At 44.9% G+C, this 18,131-nt stretch overlaps 1 protein-coding gene across 1 annotated transcript; it reads left to right on the top strand.

Annotated features, from left to right (window-relative positions):
* The first annotated feature begins 3,187 nt into the window (after positions 1-3,187).
* dio2 (iodothyronine deiodinase 2) lies at positions 3,188-17,514 on the top strand. Its single transcript, XM_029687508.2, has 2 exons — positions 3,188-3,830; positions 15,160-17,514. The coding sequence occupies exons 1-2, from the start codon at positions 3,609-3,611 to the stop codon at positions 15,730-15,732; spliced, it is 795 nt and encodes a 264-aa protein (XP_029543368.1). The 5' UTR covers positions 3,188-3,608; the 3' UTR covers positions 15,733-17,514.
* The last annotated feature ends 617 nt before the right edge of the window (positions 17,515-18,131 follow it).

Raw genomic sequence — 18,131 nt, forward strand, 5'->3', positions numbered from 1 at the left:
ATACCGTTACGGATTCCCCTGCCTGTGGTGTTTATAAGTTTTCTAAAATTATAGCATGACGTTATAACGGTTATAAGGCAGTCAAAGTTGGAATCATTAGTTGCTACATCCATTTTTGTACTTATAAATTAAGGACATACTGCATACCCATTGAGTCTTAAAGAAAACAACTTTAAAATGTGCTTAGTTCAACTGTCGTAGCCCATCAGAACATCAGAATATAAGCTTGTTTCACGCCAATGTTTGTAAACAAATTAAATGTAAATATAGCCTCAAAACATGGTAAAAACTATAATGAATGGTCAATTCTTGCATCCATAGCTGTCTAGGAATTTGAGAGTGCTTACATTTCTCCAACCCTATCCCTCAGCTTTTTCCAAAACAGGGGTGGGGAGTGTGCTTGGTTATTGTTTCAACTGCTGACTGACGCTTTAAAGTAGTGAGTGAGTCATCATGAGGTGTACATAATGAGTTCATCAAAGGTCTGAATGTCCCACATGGCAGATGTCCAGTGACAATCACATCAAACCTGTTTACCAACGTCACCCGAGGCATTTCTTAGAGATCACACTGAGATCCCCCCTTCTATCTCTCCCTCCGCACCCTCTCTCTACCACTGTCTTGACCTATCTCTCTGCCCCCTTTACCTGGTATCTCTTGTTCTTTCTCTCTGACTCCCCCCTAACTCTCCATCCCTATCAGATTATAACCTTTATTTTTGTCAACACATTACATACATGACATTCAATCAAAATTAAGATGTAAGCTATCAATTAATAATCATAACGCCAGGCTCCTTTTTTCCCTGAGTGGGGTCACTGGGCTGGGTAGGAGATGTTGACTTGGGTCAGCTGAAGGAGGAGAGACAGGTGTTCATTTTGACAGGCAACAGCCATAAGGTGATTTACTCTTTCCTAGAAAACAAATCCAAGTCTGTTAACGCTTTTGTCCACTCTAGCTGAGATGAGCTGTTAAATACAGATACAGTCTATGGAAAACAATATTATATTGAATATATATATATACAGTAACTTTACTTGGGTTCTTAAAAACACTGGGGTTTGCAAAACTAAGCATTTGTTTGTTTTTATTTTCTTAAAGGCCCAGAGCAGTCATAAATGTGACTTCCTGTGTTTTATACACATTCCCACACTATAAGGTTGGAATAATACTTTGAAAGTGTAACAATTATGATAATGCCCTTTTAATGTAAGAGCTGTTTGAAAAAAGGGCAGTAAATTAGTCAATTGACCAATAGGAGAGTTCCAAACCTCTGACATTAACAGCTAGTTCAGTTTTCCTCTCCCCACTCAAACCACACCCAGACAGTTCTAGTCAAATTCTTGATTGAGAAATTGCTCTTTGCTAAGAACCTATTTTGCCTCTTTTGACCATTTGAATTAAAAGCAATCACAGAAAAATACTTAATTGTTACCAGTGGTGTAAAGTACTTAAGTACAAATATTTTAAAATACTATGTCATTTTTGGGGGTATCTGTACTTTACATTACTATTTCTATTTTTGACTACTTTTACTTTTACTTCATTACATTCCTAAAGAAAATAATGTACTTTTTACTCCATAAATTTTTCCTGACACCCAAAAGTACTCATTACATTTGAGTGCTTGCAAGGACAGGAAAACGGTCCAATTCACGCACTTATCAAGAGAACATCCCTGGTCATCCTTACTGCTTCTGATCGGCGGACTCACTAAACACACATGCTTCGTTTGTAAATTATGTCTGAGTGTTGGAGTGTGAATAAAACTCATAGTGTTAACCATGTTTTGAAGATATATAGTGTTTGTTTACATTTTCCTTGTTTACAAATATTGAATTAAACAAGCTTAAAATGTTTGTTTCTAATGGGATATGATAGTTGAACTAAGCTCATGAGTTATATTCTTCAAGAATCAATGGGTACATATACGTCTGAAAAATGGATGTAGCAACAGATGATTGCCCCTTTAAGTACTTTACTGTGATTGTTTTGAATTAAAATGGTCAAAAATAAACAAAAATAGCTTCTTAGCAAAGACCAATTTGTCAAGCAAGAATTTTGCTCGGACTGTCTGGGAATGATCTGAGTCAGAGAATGTGAGCTAAGTGGAGCTGATCTGGGCTGGGGCAAGGAGCTGAGCATGCTCAATTTGTCTGGAGTGTGGAGCGGATTCGAAAATACAGGCTATTGTTAAAAAAGAGGAGTCTAAATTTGCGACAGTGCTGAAGTTGTCTATCGACTGTAGAAGGTGAGGCAATTAGAGCCAGTGAAGTAAGTGAAGTATCTGATCATCAAGACATTAGAGAAAAAGCTATTTGTTTTTTTTAACACATTAGCCGCACATCATCACTAGGTCCTTGTTTAATAGCCTACATCCTATGATGTGAGCCCTGAGAGATTTTTAGTGGAGGGGGGGAAAGGATGTTGAGCCAGAGCAGTGCGCAAAGACCACTCTGTAAACAATGTGTGGGATTTCCAACAGCTCAACTCCACTCACATAGAAATCTGGTCTGAGTAGGGAAGGGAAAACTGAACGTTTGCTGTTATTGGCAGAAAGGCTTGGAACTCTATTTCTGTCTCTTTCTTTCTAATTTACTGCATGGTGATGTCACCATAGAAGGCCAAAACTCCATTCCACCAAAAGAGACTGATATTTCAGGTGTCTTTTCAAACATCTCATACACTAAAAAGGCATTATCATAATTTTCATCATTTCACAGTATTATTCCAACCTCATAGTGTGGAAATATAAAATATATAAAATCACGTTTTTGACTGCACTGCTAGTTACAGATACTTTTCAGTTTAACCACTTTGAACTGCATTCTTTTTTGTCAGAAATGTGCTTTATAAATAAACTTAACCACTTTGAACTGCATTTTGTTTTAAGAAATGTGCTTTATACTGTATCACGTTTGATTTGATGACTACATAAACCATTTATTTTGCATGCTCAAGTCTGGGATGGAAAGTCATTACATCTAAAGGAGACTATTTTCTTTATGATTGTTTTGGAAAGTTCCTTGTAGGGTTGGCCAACGGTCTCTGTTTCCACGTGTTATATTACCCCGAAGTGCTATCCCCGATGCGCGCACGAGAGATGGAGAGCCATCGTCGTGACGTCATGATCTTACCACAAGATAAGCCTGGAGCTATATCACGGAGGCGAATGGTTTACGGTATAAAAAAAGACTGTTACATCGGAGAGGGATTCTCGTCGGAGCACAGAAGCAATTGCAAAGGGCGCAGAAATAGCCCTTATAGCACTTTTGGCACCAGCGGAGCCCAGCTCTCAACCCTCAGATACGCTCCTTGAGCCCTCTCCTGTCTCTCTTTATCCCCGTGTGTCAATTCATTTGTGCGGTCCAAGTCAAGTCAGATCGCACTCCGTTGAAATGCGAGCATCATAATAAAGACCGCGCACCTTCCATAGAGGGGACAGAGACATATTTATGCAAGTGTGTGAACGGGTTAGACAGCGAGCAGGGGACAGCAGATGAGCACACCAGCCGGAGCGGAATGTGTTTGGAAAGCAGCTAAAACCGGGACAGAGCTGCGCTGCCTCTGGAGTCGCTTTTAGTCTGGGGACAGAAACCTAAAATAAAATGGGCGCTGGCAGCGTGGACCTACTGGTCACTCTCCAGATCCTGCCCGGTTTCTTCTCCAACTGTTTGTTCCTCGCGCTCTACGACTCGGTGGTGCTGGTGAAGCGCCTAGTGTCCTTACTGAGCTGCTCGGGCAGCGGAGGGGGAGAGTGGCAGCGCATGCTGACCTCGGCAGGGCTCCGGTCCATATGGAACAGCTTCCTGCTGGATGCATATAAACAGGTAATGAACCATGTTGTATTGTCATATATATAAAGTCACCGCAAGCTACGCTTTAGTTAGAGTTTGTGGTTTTACTATGAGTTGTAGGAAGTTGTATTGTGGTATACCTGTGCACAACACACCCACAGGTCTTGGGCATTGTGGCGGTAAAATAGTGTTCTCTAAAAGAGTCAGAATGGCATCATGCATAAAAGTTGTTCAAAACCACTTCAGCACACAACCTGGTCTCAGAGCATTTTGTATTACTCTGTATGTAAATCTGTCAACTTATTTTAGTATATTGTCACGTTTTGTATGGTATTAATTTGTGGATGTCCATCACCCAGTTCTATTCAATTTTTGTATTTAACCTTTATTTAACTATACAAGTCAGTTAAGACTTGCAAACATACAATATGTACGAATTTGCTTAACGTACAATATGTTACGAATTTGCAAAACTTAGTATATGTTACACATTCCAGCTAGGTGGCTAATGTTAGCTTGCTGTCTAATGTTAGCCATGCTAAGGGTTAGTGGTTAGGGTTAAGCTTAGTGTCAAGTTTAGGAGTTAGGTTAAAGGGTTATGGTTAGAGTAGGTGTTAGCTAACAAGCTAAGTAGTTGCAAAGTTGCTAAAAATTAGTAAGTAGTTGAAAAGTAGCTAATTGTCTAAAATGCTAAAGTTGTCTATGATGAGATTCAAACTAGCAACCATTGGGTTCCTAGATGTTCACATTACGAGCCCACCCCTCCACCATGACCAACCACCTTACTTTAGTTTTTGTCTTAAGTAACCATCTGTCTTATGTAGCCATGCCAAACATAACATATCATACAAATTTCAGTGTCAAGGATATATATTTACTATGTTACGCCTAGTCTATGAGACCAGGCTGCAGCACAAAAACGATCTAGCTAGGCATGCTTCTCTGTAACTCTTGCCATTTCAAAAGCAGTGTATAGTATTTTTTTTATTCATTCATTCATTCATTCTGAAAGGACAATTATACTATTTCTGCATTGCTGAATTCTTATCTTGCCATCTGAGACCATGTCCATGGGTCACCTTGTTTAAATCAGCATGTTGAACTTTAATATCAAATCAAATGTAGGTTATCTGATCTAAAAAGTGATGAACTTTGGCCCCCAGACAGTCAAAACCCTGAGGGCCATTCACCCTCAGTTACTTGGAAATTCAGAGGTCTGGCTTCTCCTAAATGTTACATTTTAACTCTCAAGCCAAACAGACATCGTTGTGTCAGTCCTAACCAGACACTAGGCATCAGGCAGGTAGCCAGGTGCACATGTAAACTTTAACACATATCATCTGACACATAGGCATTTTGCTAACCAGGTAGTACAGTATGGATTTACACGTTTTATATGCATGAAACACGTGTATGAAGTTAGTTACTGAAGAATGCGGTCGTCTAGTTTTGGGTAATTTGGTCGAGGATTCCCCCACCTCTCCCCCTTCTTGATAATTTGATCCTCTGTTGTATTATTGTCACGTTCCTCCTCTCTTTTTCTCCCTCCTTTCTCCTTTCTTCCAGCCTCTCTCTCTCACTCCTTCTTTTTCCCTCTCTCATGCCCTCTTTCTTCCCTTCTCCCTGCCTCTCTGTCGTTCAGTCCCTGGCTCTTTCTTACTCTGGCATCCCTCTCTCTCCTCTATCTGTTTCCACCTCTCTTCCTCCTCTCCTTCTCTCTCTCCCCTTCTTCCCTTTCTCTCCTGTTGTGCTGTGTCTATGTCACCAACTCCTACTAAACACTAAACTGTTCTACCTTTTCCTGAACTCTCATGAGTCATGCCTAATCAGCGTCGTGGCTGTTACAGAGTATTACAATGTTAGTGTCAAAAGGCTCTTACCACAACAGCACTCACACTCTTTTCAACTCTTAGGCTGCTGACTGACCAGATGAAAGGGACTTGGGGAAGTCTATCATGTGGTACTGGTCAATTCAATACATCTAATCACTTACTGATGTAAATTACCTAGAACGGACGTTGCCTCCAAAATGACCTCAGAAAATCTGTCATGGGGAGGAAAGTTTGCTCTTTTCTAGTGGGGATTGAGATGGGAGGGCAAGCATTTCTGGCCAGCACTCTCCATCCCAATTTGATGAATGACTCTTGGCATGGTTAATGCACACACGCACGCACACACACACGCACACAAGTTGACTCATAACCCGCAGTCCCCGCAGATATGTGGGTGGGTTTTCCCTCTCTCATGCCCTCTTTCTTCCCTTCTCCCTGCCTCTATGTCGTTCAGTCCCTGGCTCTTTCTTACTCTGGCATCCCTCTCTCTCCTCTATCTGTTTCCACCTCTCTTCCTCCTCTCCTTCTCTCTCTCCCCTTCCTCCCTCTCTCTCCTGTTGTTGTCATGTTATGTCTTGTCCCTGTGCTTTCCCTTCTCTTCGTTTCCCCCTGCTGGTCGTATTGGTTACTCTCTCTCTCTCTATCGTTCCGTTCCTGCTCCCAGCTGTTCCTCATTCTCCTAACGACCTCGTTTACTCTCTCACACCTGTCCCCTCTTTTGCCCTCTGATTAAGTCTCTATTTCTCTCTCTGTTTCTGCTTCTGTCCTTGTCGGATTCTTGTTTGCTTTGCCCTTGTCCCGTCCTGTCGTAATCTGCCTCTTCATCAGATGCTGCGTGTGAGCAGGTGTCTCTGTCCTCTACGGCCCGCGCCTACCCAGAGGGACCTGCAGTCGGTTGCCGCTAGCCCTGCAATTCTCCTCTACTACTAGAAGGAGGACTCTCCTGCAAAGATAGAGGATTTATGTTTTCCTGTTTGGACATCTCCTGTAAAGATTGAGGATTTATGTTTTCCCTGTTTGGACATTAAAAGACTCTGTTTCTGTTGAATCGCTGTTGGGTCCTCACTCATCTGCATAACAGAAGAATCCGACCAAGAATGGACCCAGCGACTTCGGATCCTCTCTACTCAGCCGTCGAGATCCAGGGAGCGATGCTAGGCAGACACGAGCAGGAATTGTCTGCTGCTCGACATGCCGTTGAGACCCTGGCCGCCCAAGTCTCCGACCTCTCGAAACATATTCACAATCTCCGCCTTGATCCACCGGCTACTTCCAGGGCTTCCGAGTCTCCGGAGCCCAGAATTAATAACCCACCGTGTTACTCTGGGAGCCCACTGAATGCCGCTCGTTCCTCACCCAGTGTGATATTGTGTTCTCTCTCCAGCCCAACACGTACTCCAGGGGTACAGCTCGTATCGCCTACGTCATATCTCTCCTTACAGGACGGGCTCGTGAGTGGGGCACGGCAATCTGGGAGGCAAGGGCTGAGTGTACTAACCAGTATCAGAACTTTAAGGAGGAGATGATACGGGTTTTGATCGTTCAGTTTTTGGGAAAGAAGCTTCCAGGGCCCTGTCTTCCCTATGTCAAGGGAATCGATCCATAACGGACTACTCTATAGAGTTTCGCACTCTTGCTGCCTCCAGTGACTGGAACGAGCCGGCGTTGCTCGCTCGTTTTCTGGAGGGTCTCCACGCGGAGGTAAAGGATGAGATTCTCTCCCGGGAGGTTCCTTCCAGCGTGGATTCTTTGATTGAACTCGCTATTCGTATAGAACGACGGGTAGATCTTCGTCACCGAGCTCGTGGAAGAGAGCTCGCGTTATCCGTTTCCCCCTCTCCGCATCACTACCATCTTCCTCCAGTGGCTCAGGTGCTGAGCCCATGCAGCTGGGGGTATTCGCATCTCGACTAAGGAGAGGGAACGGAGAATCACCAACCGCCTCTGTCTCTATTGCGGTTCCGCTGGTCATTTTGTCATTTCATGTCCAGTAAAGCCAGAGCTCATCAGTAAGCGGAGGGCTACTGGTGAGCGCTACTACTCAGGTCTCTCCTTCAAGATCCTGTACTACCTTGTCGGTCCATCTACGCTGGACCGGTTCGGCAGCTTCCTGCAGTGCCTTGATAGACTCTGGGGCGGAGGGCTGTTTTATGGACGAAGCCTGGGCTCGGGAACATGACATTCCTCTCAGACAGTTAGGGAGCCCACGGCCATGTTCGCCTTGGATGGTAGTCCTCTCCCCAGTATTCAGCGTGAAACGCTACCTTTAACCCTCACTGTCTCTGGTAATCATAGCGAAACCATTTCTTTTTTGATTTTTCGTTCACCTTTTACACCTGTTGTTTTGGGCCATCCCTGGCTAGTGTGTCATAATCCTTCTATTAATTGGTCAAGTAATTCTGTCCTCTCCTGGAACGTCTCTTGTCATGTGAAATGTTTAATGTCTGCTATCCCTCCTGTTTCTTCTGCCCCCTCTTCACAGGAGGAGCCTGGTGATTTGACAGGGGTGCCGGAGGAATATCATGATCTGCGCACGGTCTTCAGTCGGTCCAGGGCCACCTCCCTTCCTCCTCACCGGTCGTATGATTGTAGTATAGATCTCCTTCCGGGTACCACTCCCCCCCGGGGTAGACTATATTCTCTGTCGGCTCCCGAACGTAAGGCTCTCGAAGATTATTTGTCTGTAGCTCTCGACGCCGGTACCGTAGTCCCTTCCTCCTCTCCCGCCGGAGCGGGGTTTTTTTGTTAAGAAAAAGGACGGGACCCTGCGCCCCTGCGTGGATTATCGAGGGCTGAATGACATAACGGTTAAGAATCGTTATCCGCTTCCCCTTATGTCTTCAGCCTTCGAGATCCTGCAGGGAGCCAGGTTTTTCACTAAGTTGGACCTTCGTAACGCTTACCATCTCGTGCGCATCAGGGAGGGGGACGAGTGGAAAACGGCGTTTAACACTCCGTTAGGGCATTTTGAATACCGGGTTCTGCCGTTCGGTCTCGCTAACGCTCCAGCTGTCTTTCAGGCATTAGTGAATGATGTACTGAGAGACATGCTGAACATCTTTGTTTTCGTTTACCTTGACGATATCCTGATTTTTTCACCGTCACTCCAGATTCATGTTCAGCACGTTCGACGTGTCCTCCAGCGCCTTTTAGAGAATTGTCTTTATGTGAAGGCTGAGAAGTGCGCTTTTCATGTCTCCTCCGTCACATTTCTCGGTTCTGTTATTTCCGCTGAAGGCATTCAGATGGATTCCGCTAAGGTCCAAGCTGTCAGTGATTGGCCCGTCCCTAAGTCACGTGTCGAGCTGCAGCGCTTTCTCGGTTTCGCGAATTTCTATCGTCGTTTCATTCGTAATTTCGGTCAGGTGGCAGCTCCTCTCACAGCCCTTACTTCTGTCAAGACGTGCTTTAAGTGGTCCGTTTCCGCCCAGGGAGCTTTTGATCTCCTCAAGAAGCGTTTTACATCCGCTCCTATCCTTGTTACACCTGACGTCTCTAGACAGTTCATTGTCGAGGTTGACGCGTCAGAGGTGGGCGTGGGAGCCATTCTGTCCCAGCGCTCCCATTCTGACGATAAGGTCCATCCTTGCGCGTATTTTTCTCATCGCCTGTCGCCGTCGGAACGTAACTAGGATGTGGGAAACCGCGAACTGCTCGCCATCCGCTTAGCCCTAGGCGAATGGCGACAGTGGTTGGAGGGGGCGACCGTTCCTTTTGTCGTTTGGACTGACCATAAGAACCTTGAGTACATCCGTTCTGCCAAACGACTTAATGCGCGTCAGGCTCGTTGGGCGCTGTTTTTCGCTCGTTTCGAGTTCGTTATTTCTTATCGTCCGGGCTCAAAGAACACCAAGCCTGATGCTTTGTCCCGTCTCTTCAGTTCTTCAGTAGCCTCCACCGACCCCGAGGGGATTCTCCCTGAGGGGCGTGTTGTCGGGTTGACTGTCTGGGGAATTGAGAGGCAGGTAAAGCAAGCACTCACTCACACTCCGTCGCCGCGCTTGTCCTAGGAACCTTCTTTTCGTTCCCGTTCCTACTCGTCTGGCCGTTCTTCAGTGGGCTCACTCTGCCAAGTTAGCCGGCCATCCCGGCATTCGGGGTACGCTTGCTTCTATTCGCCAGCGTTTCTGGTGGCCCACTCAGGAGCGTGACACGCGTCGTTTCGTGGCTGCTTGTTCGGACTGCGCGCAGACTAAGTCCGGTAACTCTCCTCCTGCCGGCCGTCTCAGACCGCTTTCCATTCCCTCTCGACCGTGGTCTCACATCGCCTTAGACTTTATTACCGGTCTTCCTTCGTCAGCGGGGAAGACTGTTATTCTAACGGTTGTCGATAGGTTCTCTAAGGCGGCTCATTTTATTCCCTCGCTAAGCTCCCTTCTGCTAAAGAGACGGCACAAATCATCATTGAGAATGTTTTCAGAATTCATGGCCTTCCGTCAGACGCCGTTTCGGACAGGGGTCCGCAATTCACGTCTCAATTTTGGAGGGAGTTTTGCCGTTTGATTGGGGCTTCCGTCAGTCTCTCTTCCGGTTTTCACCCCCAGTCTAACGGTCAAGCAGAACGGGCCAATCAGACGATTGGTCGCATCTTACGCAGTCTTTCTTTTCGAAACCCTGCGTCTTGGGCAGAACAGCTCCCCTGGGCAGAATACGCTCACAACTCGCTTCCTTCGTCTGCGACCGGGCTATCTCCTTTTCAGAGTAGCCTCGGGTACCAGCCTCCTCTGTTCTCGTCCCAGCTCGCCGAGTCCAGCGTCCCCTCCGCTCAGGCTTTTGTCCAACGTTGTGAGCGCACCTGGAGGAGGGTCAGGTCTGCACTTTGCCGTTATAGGGCGCAGACTGTGAGAGCCGCTAATAAGCGTAGGACTAAGAGTCCTAGGTATTGTCACGGTCAGAGAGTATGGCTCTCCACTCGTAACCTTCCCCTTATGACAGCTTCTCGCAAGTTGACCCCGCGGTTCATTGGTCCGTTCCGTATTTCTCAGGTCGTTAATCCTGTCGCAGTGCGACTTCTTCTTCCGCGACATCTTCGTCGCGTCCACCCGGTCTTCCATGTCTCCTGTGTCAAGCCTTTTCTTCGCGCCCCCCGTTCGTCTTCCCCCCGTCCTTGTCGAGGGCGCACCTATCTACAGGGTTCGGAAGATTATGGACATGCGTCCTCGGGGCCGTGGTCATCAGTACCTAGTGGATTGGGAGGGTTACGGTCCTGAGGAAAGGAGTTGGGTTCCATCTCGGGACGTGCTGGACCGTTCGCTGATCGATGATTTCCTCCGTTGCCGCCAGGTTTCCTCCTCGAGTGCACCAGGAGGCGCTCGGTGAGTGGGGGGTACTGTCATGTTATGTCTTGTCCCTGTGCTTTCCCTTCTCTTCGTTTCCCCCTGCTGGTCGTATTGGTTACTCTCTCTCTCTCTATCGTTCCGTTCCTGCTCCCAGCTGTTCCTCATTCTCCTAACGACCTCGTTTACTCTCTCACACCTGTCCCCTCTTTTGCCCTCTGATTAAGTCTCTATTTCTCTCTCTGTTTCTGCTTCTGTCCTTGTCGGATTCTTGTTTGCTTTGCCCTTGTCCCGTCCTGTCGTAATCTGCCTCTTCATCAGATGCTGCGTGTGAGCAGGTGTCTCTGTCCTCTACGGCCCGCGCCTACCCAGAGGGACCTGCAGTCGGTTGCCGCTAGCCCTGCAATTCTCCTCTACTACTAGAAGGAGGACTCTCCTGCAAAGATAGAGGATTTATGTTTTCCCTGTTTGGACATCTCCTGTAAAGATTGAGGATTTATGTTTTCCCTGTTTGGACATTAAAAGACTCTGTTTCTGTTGAATCGCTGTTGGGTCCTCACTCATCTGCATAACAGTTGTGCTGTGTCTACGTCACCAACTCCTACTAAACACTAAACTGTTCTACCTTTTCCTGAACTCTCATGAGTCATGCCTAATCAGCGTCGGGGCTGTTGCAGATTATTACAATGTTAGTGTCAAAAGGCTCTTACCACAACAGCACTCACACTCTTTTCAACTCTTAGGCTGCTGACTGACCGGATGAAAGAGGTATGTAAGAGGTATGAAAGGGACTTGGGGAAGTCTATCATGTGGTACTGGTCAATTCAATACATCTAATCACTTACTGATGTAAAATACCTAGAACGGACCTTGGCTCCACAATGACCTAAGAAAAACATTTAGGAAGATTTACAATGTTCTAGAGCTGTCATGGGGAGGCAAATTTGCGGTGTTCGGATGGGGATTGAGATCATGGGGAAGCAAGCACTTCTGTCCAGCACTCTCCATCTCACTTTGATGAATGACTCTTGGCTTGGTTAATGTACACACACACACACACACACACACACACACACACACACACACACACACACACACACACACACACACACACTGCGATAATGTAATGCACTTGAAAGTTGGTTGTCAACCATCATATCAAATCCAGAGAAGAAGACTGAACAAGGAGAGATTTCTAGAAATGAACTAGGCTTCCCCTTTTATCTGTGCATTAATTGTCGGAGTAAAGAACAACAGATTTTCTGTGACTCAAAATGGGTCAAAATTTGACAAAAGATCCAGCAAAAAAAAGGACCTTGTACATATCCGGTAAAATAACAACCCAGTGTTAATATCCCAAGACAAAATAATGAGCAACAGCAAGTCAGCTAGCTAAATGCCCGTGAATGTTTTAAATATGTTTTGAACTGTGACCCAACTTAATGGTTCAAAGTTTGTTTTGATCTTCCAACCTGCGCGTCCTGATCGTGTCTGGGGCGGATGGACAAAATCACCATGCGCGCGATGGTGCACACATACGCACGTGCGTGCCCATTGCAGTCAGCATAGCCTACACGCCAATCACTAAATGCTTTTGGGGAAAGGCTGAAAATGTTCATGTCCATCCAAGGAGGGAAAAAGGACAATGTCAGAGTTTAATTCAATAAGAGAAAAGCTTTGAGATGGAGCTGAAAGTAAAGAGAAGGGAGGGTCAGAAAAGTCAACTTTGAGAAAGATTTGGTGAAGTTGTAAAAGCTGATGGCAGTGATTGTGAGGCGCGATACAAATTCAACCTTCACAAGATGGGGACTTCAAATAGGCCCATGGCATGTCAAGTGTACTTTAGCCTACTGTTCAGATGGGTTAAATGGGAACTGAAATCTGGACACTGACTGTAGGTCTATAACCTCTCATATAGCCTGAATATAATCTCAAGCATTTCTTGCAGTTAAATTATACACCAAATCTAGGCAACATTTTCACTCGAGAAGAAGAGTGGAGAAATATTATTTCTTTCTTTCAGCATCTTGACAGAATGCAAATGTACCGTTGGATACCGTCTGTATTGGTATATTTATCAGCATCATAAAAACTGATAGTATTTCAAACACATAAAATATGCATCCAAGCCGAACTGAAATCTTCCAAGAAACTTGCTGGGTCGTTTTTCACAGCTTTCACAACCAGTCAAATTGATGTCAATTTGAACATTTTCCCGTTTTATTTTTGTTGTCGAGTTATTGCATTTTGACCCCGGTCCCTAAAACGTCTTTGCTCTGTGAAAGAACCAGAGAAAACACAGAGAAAACTTGACCGATGTCAACTAGATTGAAGCATTGATTCTATTGATTTATGACATTCTGGTGAGCAACATATAATGACAGAAGAGAAGCTGCATGTGTCTAATTATAAACAAGTTGATTAACAAAAAGCCTACAAAATTCTCGGAAATATAAGCACAAACATATCTAAATTAGTCCCCCCAAAAATCCTGCAACGCCTGTCAAAAAATCGTTTCCGCAATCTCTGACTGTAGCCTAGTGTGCCTTTTCTATATTAGTGGGTTAGGGTCAGATGTTCACTTTGTCTCATATACAGTGCCTTCAGAACTTCAGAAATGATTCACGTCCCTTGACTTTTTCCACATTTTGTTGTGGATCCTGGATTAATAATGGAATACATTTAGATTTTGAGTCACTGGCCTACACACAATACCCAATAATATCAATGTGGAATTATGATTTGAGAAAGAAGTATTTAACCCTTTTGTTATGGCAAGCATAAATAAGTTCAGGAGTAAAAAATGTCTTAACAATTCACAAAATAATTAGCATGGACTATGGTGTTAAACATGATTTTTGAATGACTACCTCATCTCTGTATCCCACACATACAATTATCTGTATGGGCCCCTCATTGGAGCAGTGAATTTCAAACAGATTAACTGAGTGAAAAGAAGGAAGCCTGTCCAGAATCCCCCCCCCCCCCTCCAAAACATGCATCCTTTTTGCAGTAAGGCACTAAAGTAAAACTGCAAGAAATGTGACAAAGTAATGAACTTTATATCCTGAATACAAAGCAAATCCAACACAACACGTCACTGAGTACCACTCCTGATTTTCAAGCATGGTGCTGGCTGCATCATGTTATGGGTATGCCTGTCATCGGCAAGGACTAGGGAGTTTTTTTTGTTGATAAAAAGAAACAGAATAGTGCTAAACACAGTCAACATCCTAGAGGAATTTCCAACAGACACTTGGAGACAAATTAATCCTTTCAGCGGGATAATAGCTTAAAACACAAAGCCAAAAATACACTGGAGTTGATTACCATGATGACATTGTATGTTCCTGATTGACTTAATTACAGTTTTGACTTAAATAGCCTTTAAAATTGATGGCAAGACTTTAAAAAGCTGTCTAGCAACGGTCAACTGCTTGGAGATTGAAGAATAATAATATGCAAATATTGTACAATCCAGGTTTGCAAAGCTCTTAGAGAGTTACCCAGAAAGACTCACAGCTGTAATTGCTGCAAAACGTGATTCTAGAGGGTTGAATGCTTATGTAATCGAGATACGTTAGTGTTTTATTTTTCATGTTAGAATTTTTTTCCCACTTTGACATTACAGAGTATTTTGTGTAGATCATTGACAAAAATGTACAATTAAATCCATTTTAATCCCACCTTGTAACAAAACAAATTGTGGAACAAGTCAAGGGATGTGAACACTTTCTGAAGGCTTAGTCAGGCGGTTGCGGATGGGTAATTAGCAATTGTGGGCGGGTGCGGGTGAACACTTGAAAAAGAAAAGCCTCACACTCTAGGAGCTCAGATGCAATCATTTAATGGGTGCAGGTGAACAAACAGCTGACCTACGCACAACTAACACACACACAGACACTCATTCTTGAGGCTCTCCCTGATTGACAGCTTTGTGCGCTTGTTATTCTCAGTGAGTTCAATGTGCAAGTTTCCATTACGTCCTGTCTAGCACTTGACACCTCACAACATGTCAAGCATTATTTAGTGTTTTGTGGGTGTGTGGGTGTGCATGGTTGTGGGCATGTGTGTACATGTGTGTACGAGTGTGTGTGTATGTATGAATGTACAGTATATATTATTGTGCCTGGTCTACACTTGATTGACTGTCAAAACCAAGCCTTTCTATTATTTTAGAAAGACTGTTAATCTCAATACAAACAGTTGCTAACCAACCTCTCTTTCTCTCTTCCTCCCTCCTCTCCCATGCAGGTTAAACTGGGTTTTGAGGCACCCAACTCCAAAGTGGTCAAGGTTCCTGGTAGCATCCGGCGGCGAAGCAGCTTGACCAGCACCACGGGCCCTCATCCCGGGGACGAGTGCCGCCTGCTGGACTTCGAGTCGTCGGACCGCCCTCTTGTGGTGAACTTCGGTTCGGCCACCTGACCCCCCTTCATCAGCCACCTGCCCGCCTTCCGGCGGCTGGTGGAGGAGTTCTCAGACGTGGCCGACTTCCTGCTGGTCTACATCGACGAGGCACACCCCTCGGACGGGTGGGTGGCGCCCGCCATGGGCCCGCGCTCCTTCGAGGTCAGGAAGCACCGATCACTGGAGGAGAGGGTGGTGGCGGCCAAGAAGCTGATTGAGTCCTTCAGCCTGCCATCTCAGTGCCAGCTGGTGGCCGACTGCATGGACAACAATGCTAACGTGGCCTACGGTGTGTCCAATGAGAGGGTGTGCATCGTGCAGAGGAGGAAGATCGCCTACCTTGGAGGGAAGGGACCCTTTTTCTACAACCTGAAGGATGTGAGGCAGTATCTGGAACAGAGCTACGGCAAGAGATAGGACCAGATAGACAGGAAGAGATGACCAACTAAACGCGGCTGGAAAAGAGGACGAGAGAATGTTTATTTTTGTATAAAAGGAGAATTAAAGGAAGGTGAGGTGCTTTCAAAACTGGACTGTCAACACTCAGAACAGAACATGTTACAGGTTCTAAGGTTCCAAAGTTCCAAATCTCATGAACTTCCTTTCTGGAAGGAGACCAACTTTCCACTAGAAAACAACAGAACAGAACCAATAGACTTAAGAGCATGGACTGATGCTCTGCTACCTAAGTTGCCTGAAAGAAGAAACTGAAAAGGTTAACCGCTGACACGCTTTATCAATGCCTTCATCCCCGTTTGCTAATCATGAATAAGTTCTCTAGTTACAGTTCACATTAACTTCTAACCTGGCACCTTTCGAAATGAAAACCAAATTACTGAACAGAGTAGAAAGCAAAAGTACCCAACGATATATAAATATATAAAATATGATATTAATTTATTTATATGGTTGTTAATGTTTGTTTTTACACCATGGTAATATTTTGTATGCCGATGCACTTGTAACGCTTTTTATTTAAGAAGACATTGTGTCATACTCCCATTTTGTGTGTATGAGGGGGTGTTACAACACTATTCATAACAACGTAGAGTAGACTGCTTAGAACCACCTAGACTTAGACACTTCCTGGTACATCTTTCATGTTACCACACCACCTAGAAAACAGAGATTAGCGCCGTATCGATCTCCTCCATATTGTCGATTTAAACCTGACAGACGATGCGAGAGGTAGAGAAGGAGAGAGGGAGGAAAGTGAACTGGAGAACAAAGCACAGCATCAACAGCATGTTGGCCAGAAACGGAGGCAATATGTGTCCTGTAGTTATTACCAAGGATATGTAGCTAGCTAGCTGTAATCCCATGGCTATTTGCTGTTGGTGAGGGTTTGTGTTAGCGATGTTGGTTAGCGATAAGGCAGGGGTGTACAGAGATGTAATGGGTTGAGGGAGATGACAATGTCTCCAAGACCTGAGGTGAGTTTCCCGAAAGCTTTGTGGCTAACGTGTTACTGATTTTATCTTGACGGCCCAGACTTGTGCCACGTGTAGACCATCAAACATTGCATTTACAATTGGTGCTCTCATGGTTGAGTTGTCAAGATAAACAAAGTGCCTCGTTCACCATGAAGTTGTGGTACACTGAGGTGTGTGGCAGGAGTTGAGACACGCTAAGGACAGGTGGTGTCTAGGTGGCTTAAGAAGGTGTTTTGGAAGGGGTGTGTGTCAGCTGTATGGTGTGACGTGACTGAAGAGGTTTTTAGTTGTCCATGGGAAAGACAGGCAGACAGACATTTGGTTTGGGTCGAGACGGGGCTGGTGTGAGAATGAAAACCACTGACTAAAGGGTTACTGACTCTGTTTGTGGTCGGATGACAGACCTCACCTCCCTGACGTAGACTCAAACCAACACGTCTTTTAACATCATCAAACCATCCAACATTCACAAACTATTTCTAGGAAAGGTCCATAAACTGCCCCCCGATCCCCCGTCTTCATCCATATACTCAAGCCTGTGTAGTGCTGCTTTTCAAAAAATACAGGAGAGTAGAGGAGAGACGGAAAGTAAAATAAAGTTGTTGCTGCTGACTGTGATTTGCTACTCTGTGATTTCTGTCTGTGTGAGTGCTGATGGAGTGTAGGTGAGAGAGAGAGGCGGTGAAAGAATGGAAGAACTGTTCAGGGAGTTTAAAAGTCCAATGCAGCTGTTTTTATCTCAGTATCAAATCCTTTCTGGGTAACAATTAAGTACCTTACTGTGTTTTCAATTAAACATTTCAAAAAGAAACAAAAGCAAATAGCAATTTCTCAATCAAGAATTTTGCAAAGACTTTCTAAGATTGGTCTGAGTGGGGAGGGGAAAACTCAAAATGAGCTGTTATTGGATTTCTGTTGCTAACAGGTGTATAAAATTGAGCACACAGCCATGCAATATCCATAGACAAACATTGGCAGTAGAAGAGCTCTGTGAATTTCAACATGGTACCATCATAGGATGCCACCTTTCCAACAAGTCGGTTCGTCAAATTTCTGCCCTGCTAGAGCTGTCCTGGTCAACTGTAAGTGCTGTTATTTACATTTACATTTAAGTCATTTAGCAGACGCTCTTATCCAGAGCGACTTACGTGGAAACATCTAGGAGCGACAACGGCTCAGCCGTGAAGTGGTAGGACACACAAGCTCATAGAACGGGACCGCTGAGTGCTGAAGCGCGTAAAAATTGTCTCACCTCGGTTGCAACACTCACTACTGAGTTCCAAACTGCCTCTGGTACATTCTAGACAATTCTGTGCTTCCAACTTTGTGGCAACAGTTTGGGAAGGCCCTTTCCTGTTTCAGCATGACAATGCCCCCGTGCAC

The sequence above is a fragment of the Oncorhynchus nerka genome, linkage group LG18, assembly GCF_034236695.1.
Source record: "Oncorhynchus nerka isolate Pitt River linkage group LG18, Oner_Uvic_2.0, whole genome shotgun sequence".
Classification (NCBI taxonomy): domain Eukaryota; kingdom Metazoa; phylum Chordata; class Actinopteri; order Salmoniformes; family Salmonidae; genus Oncorhynchus; species Oncorhynchus nerka.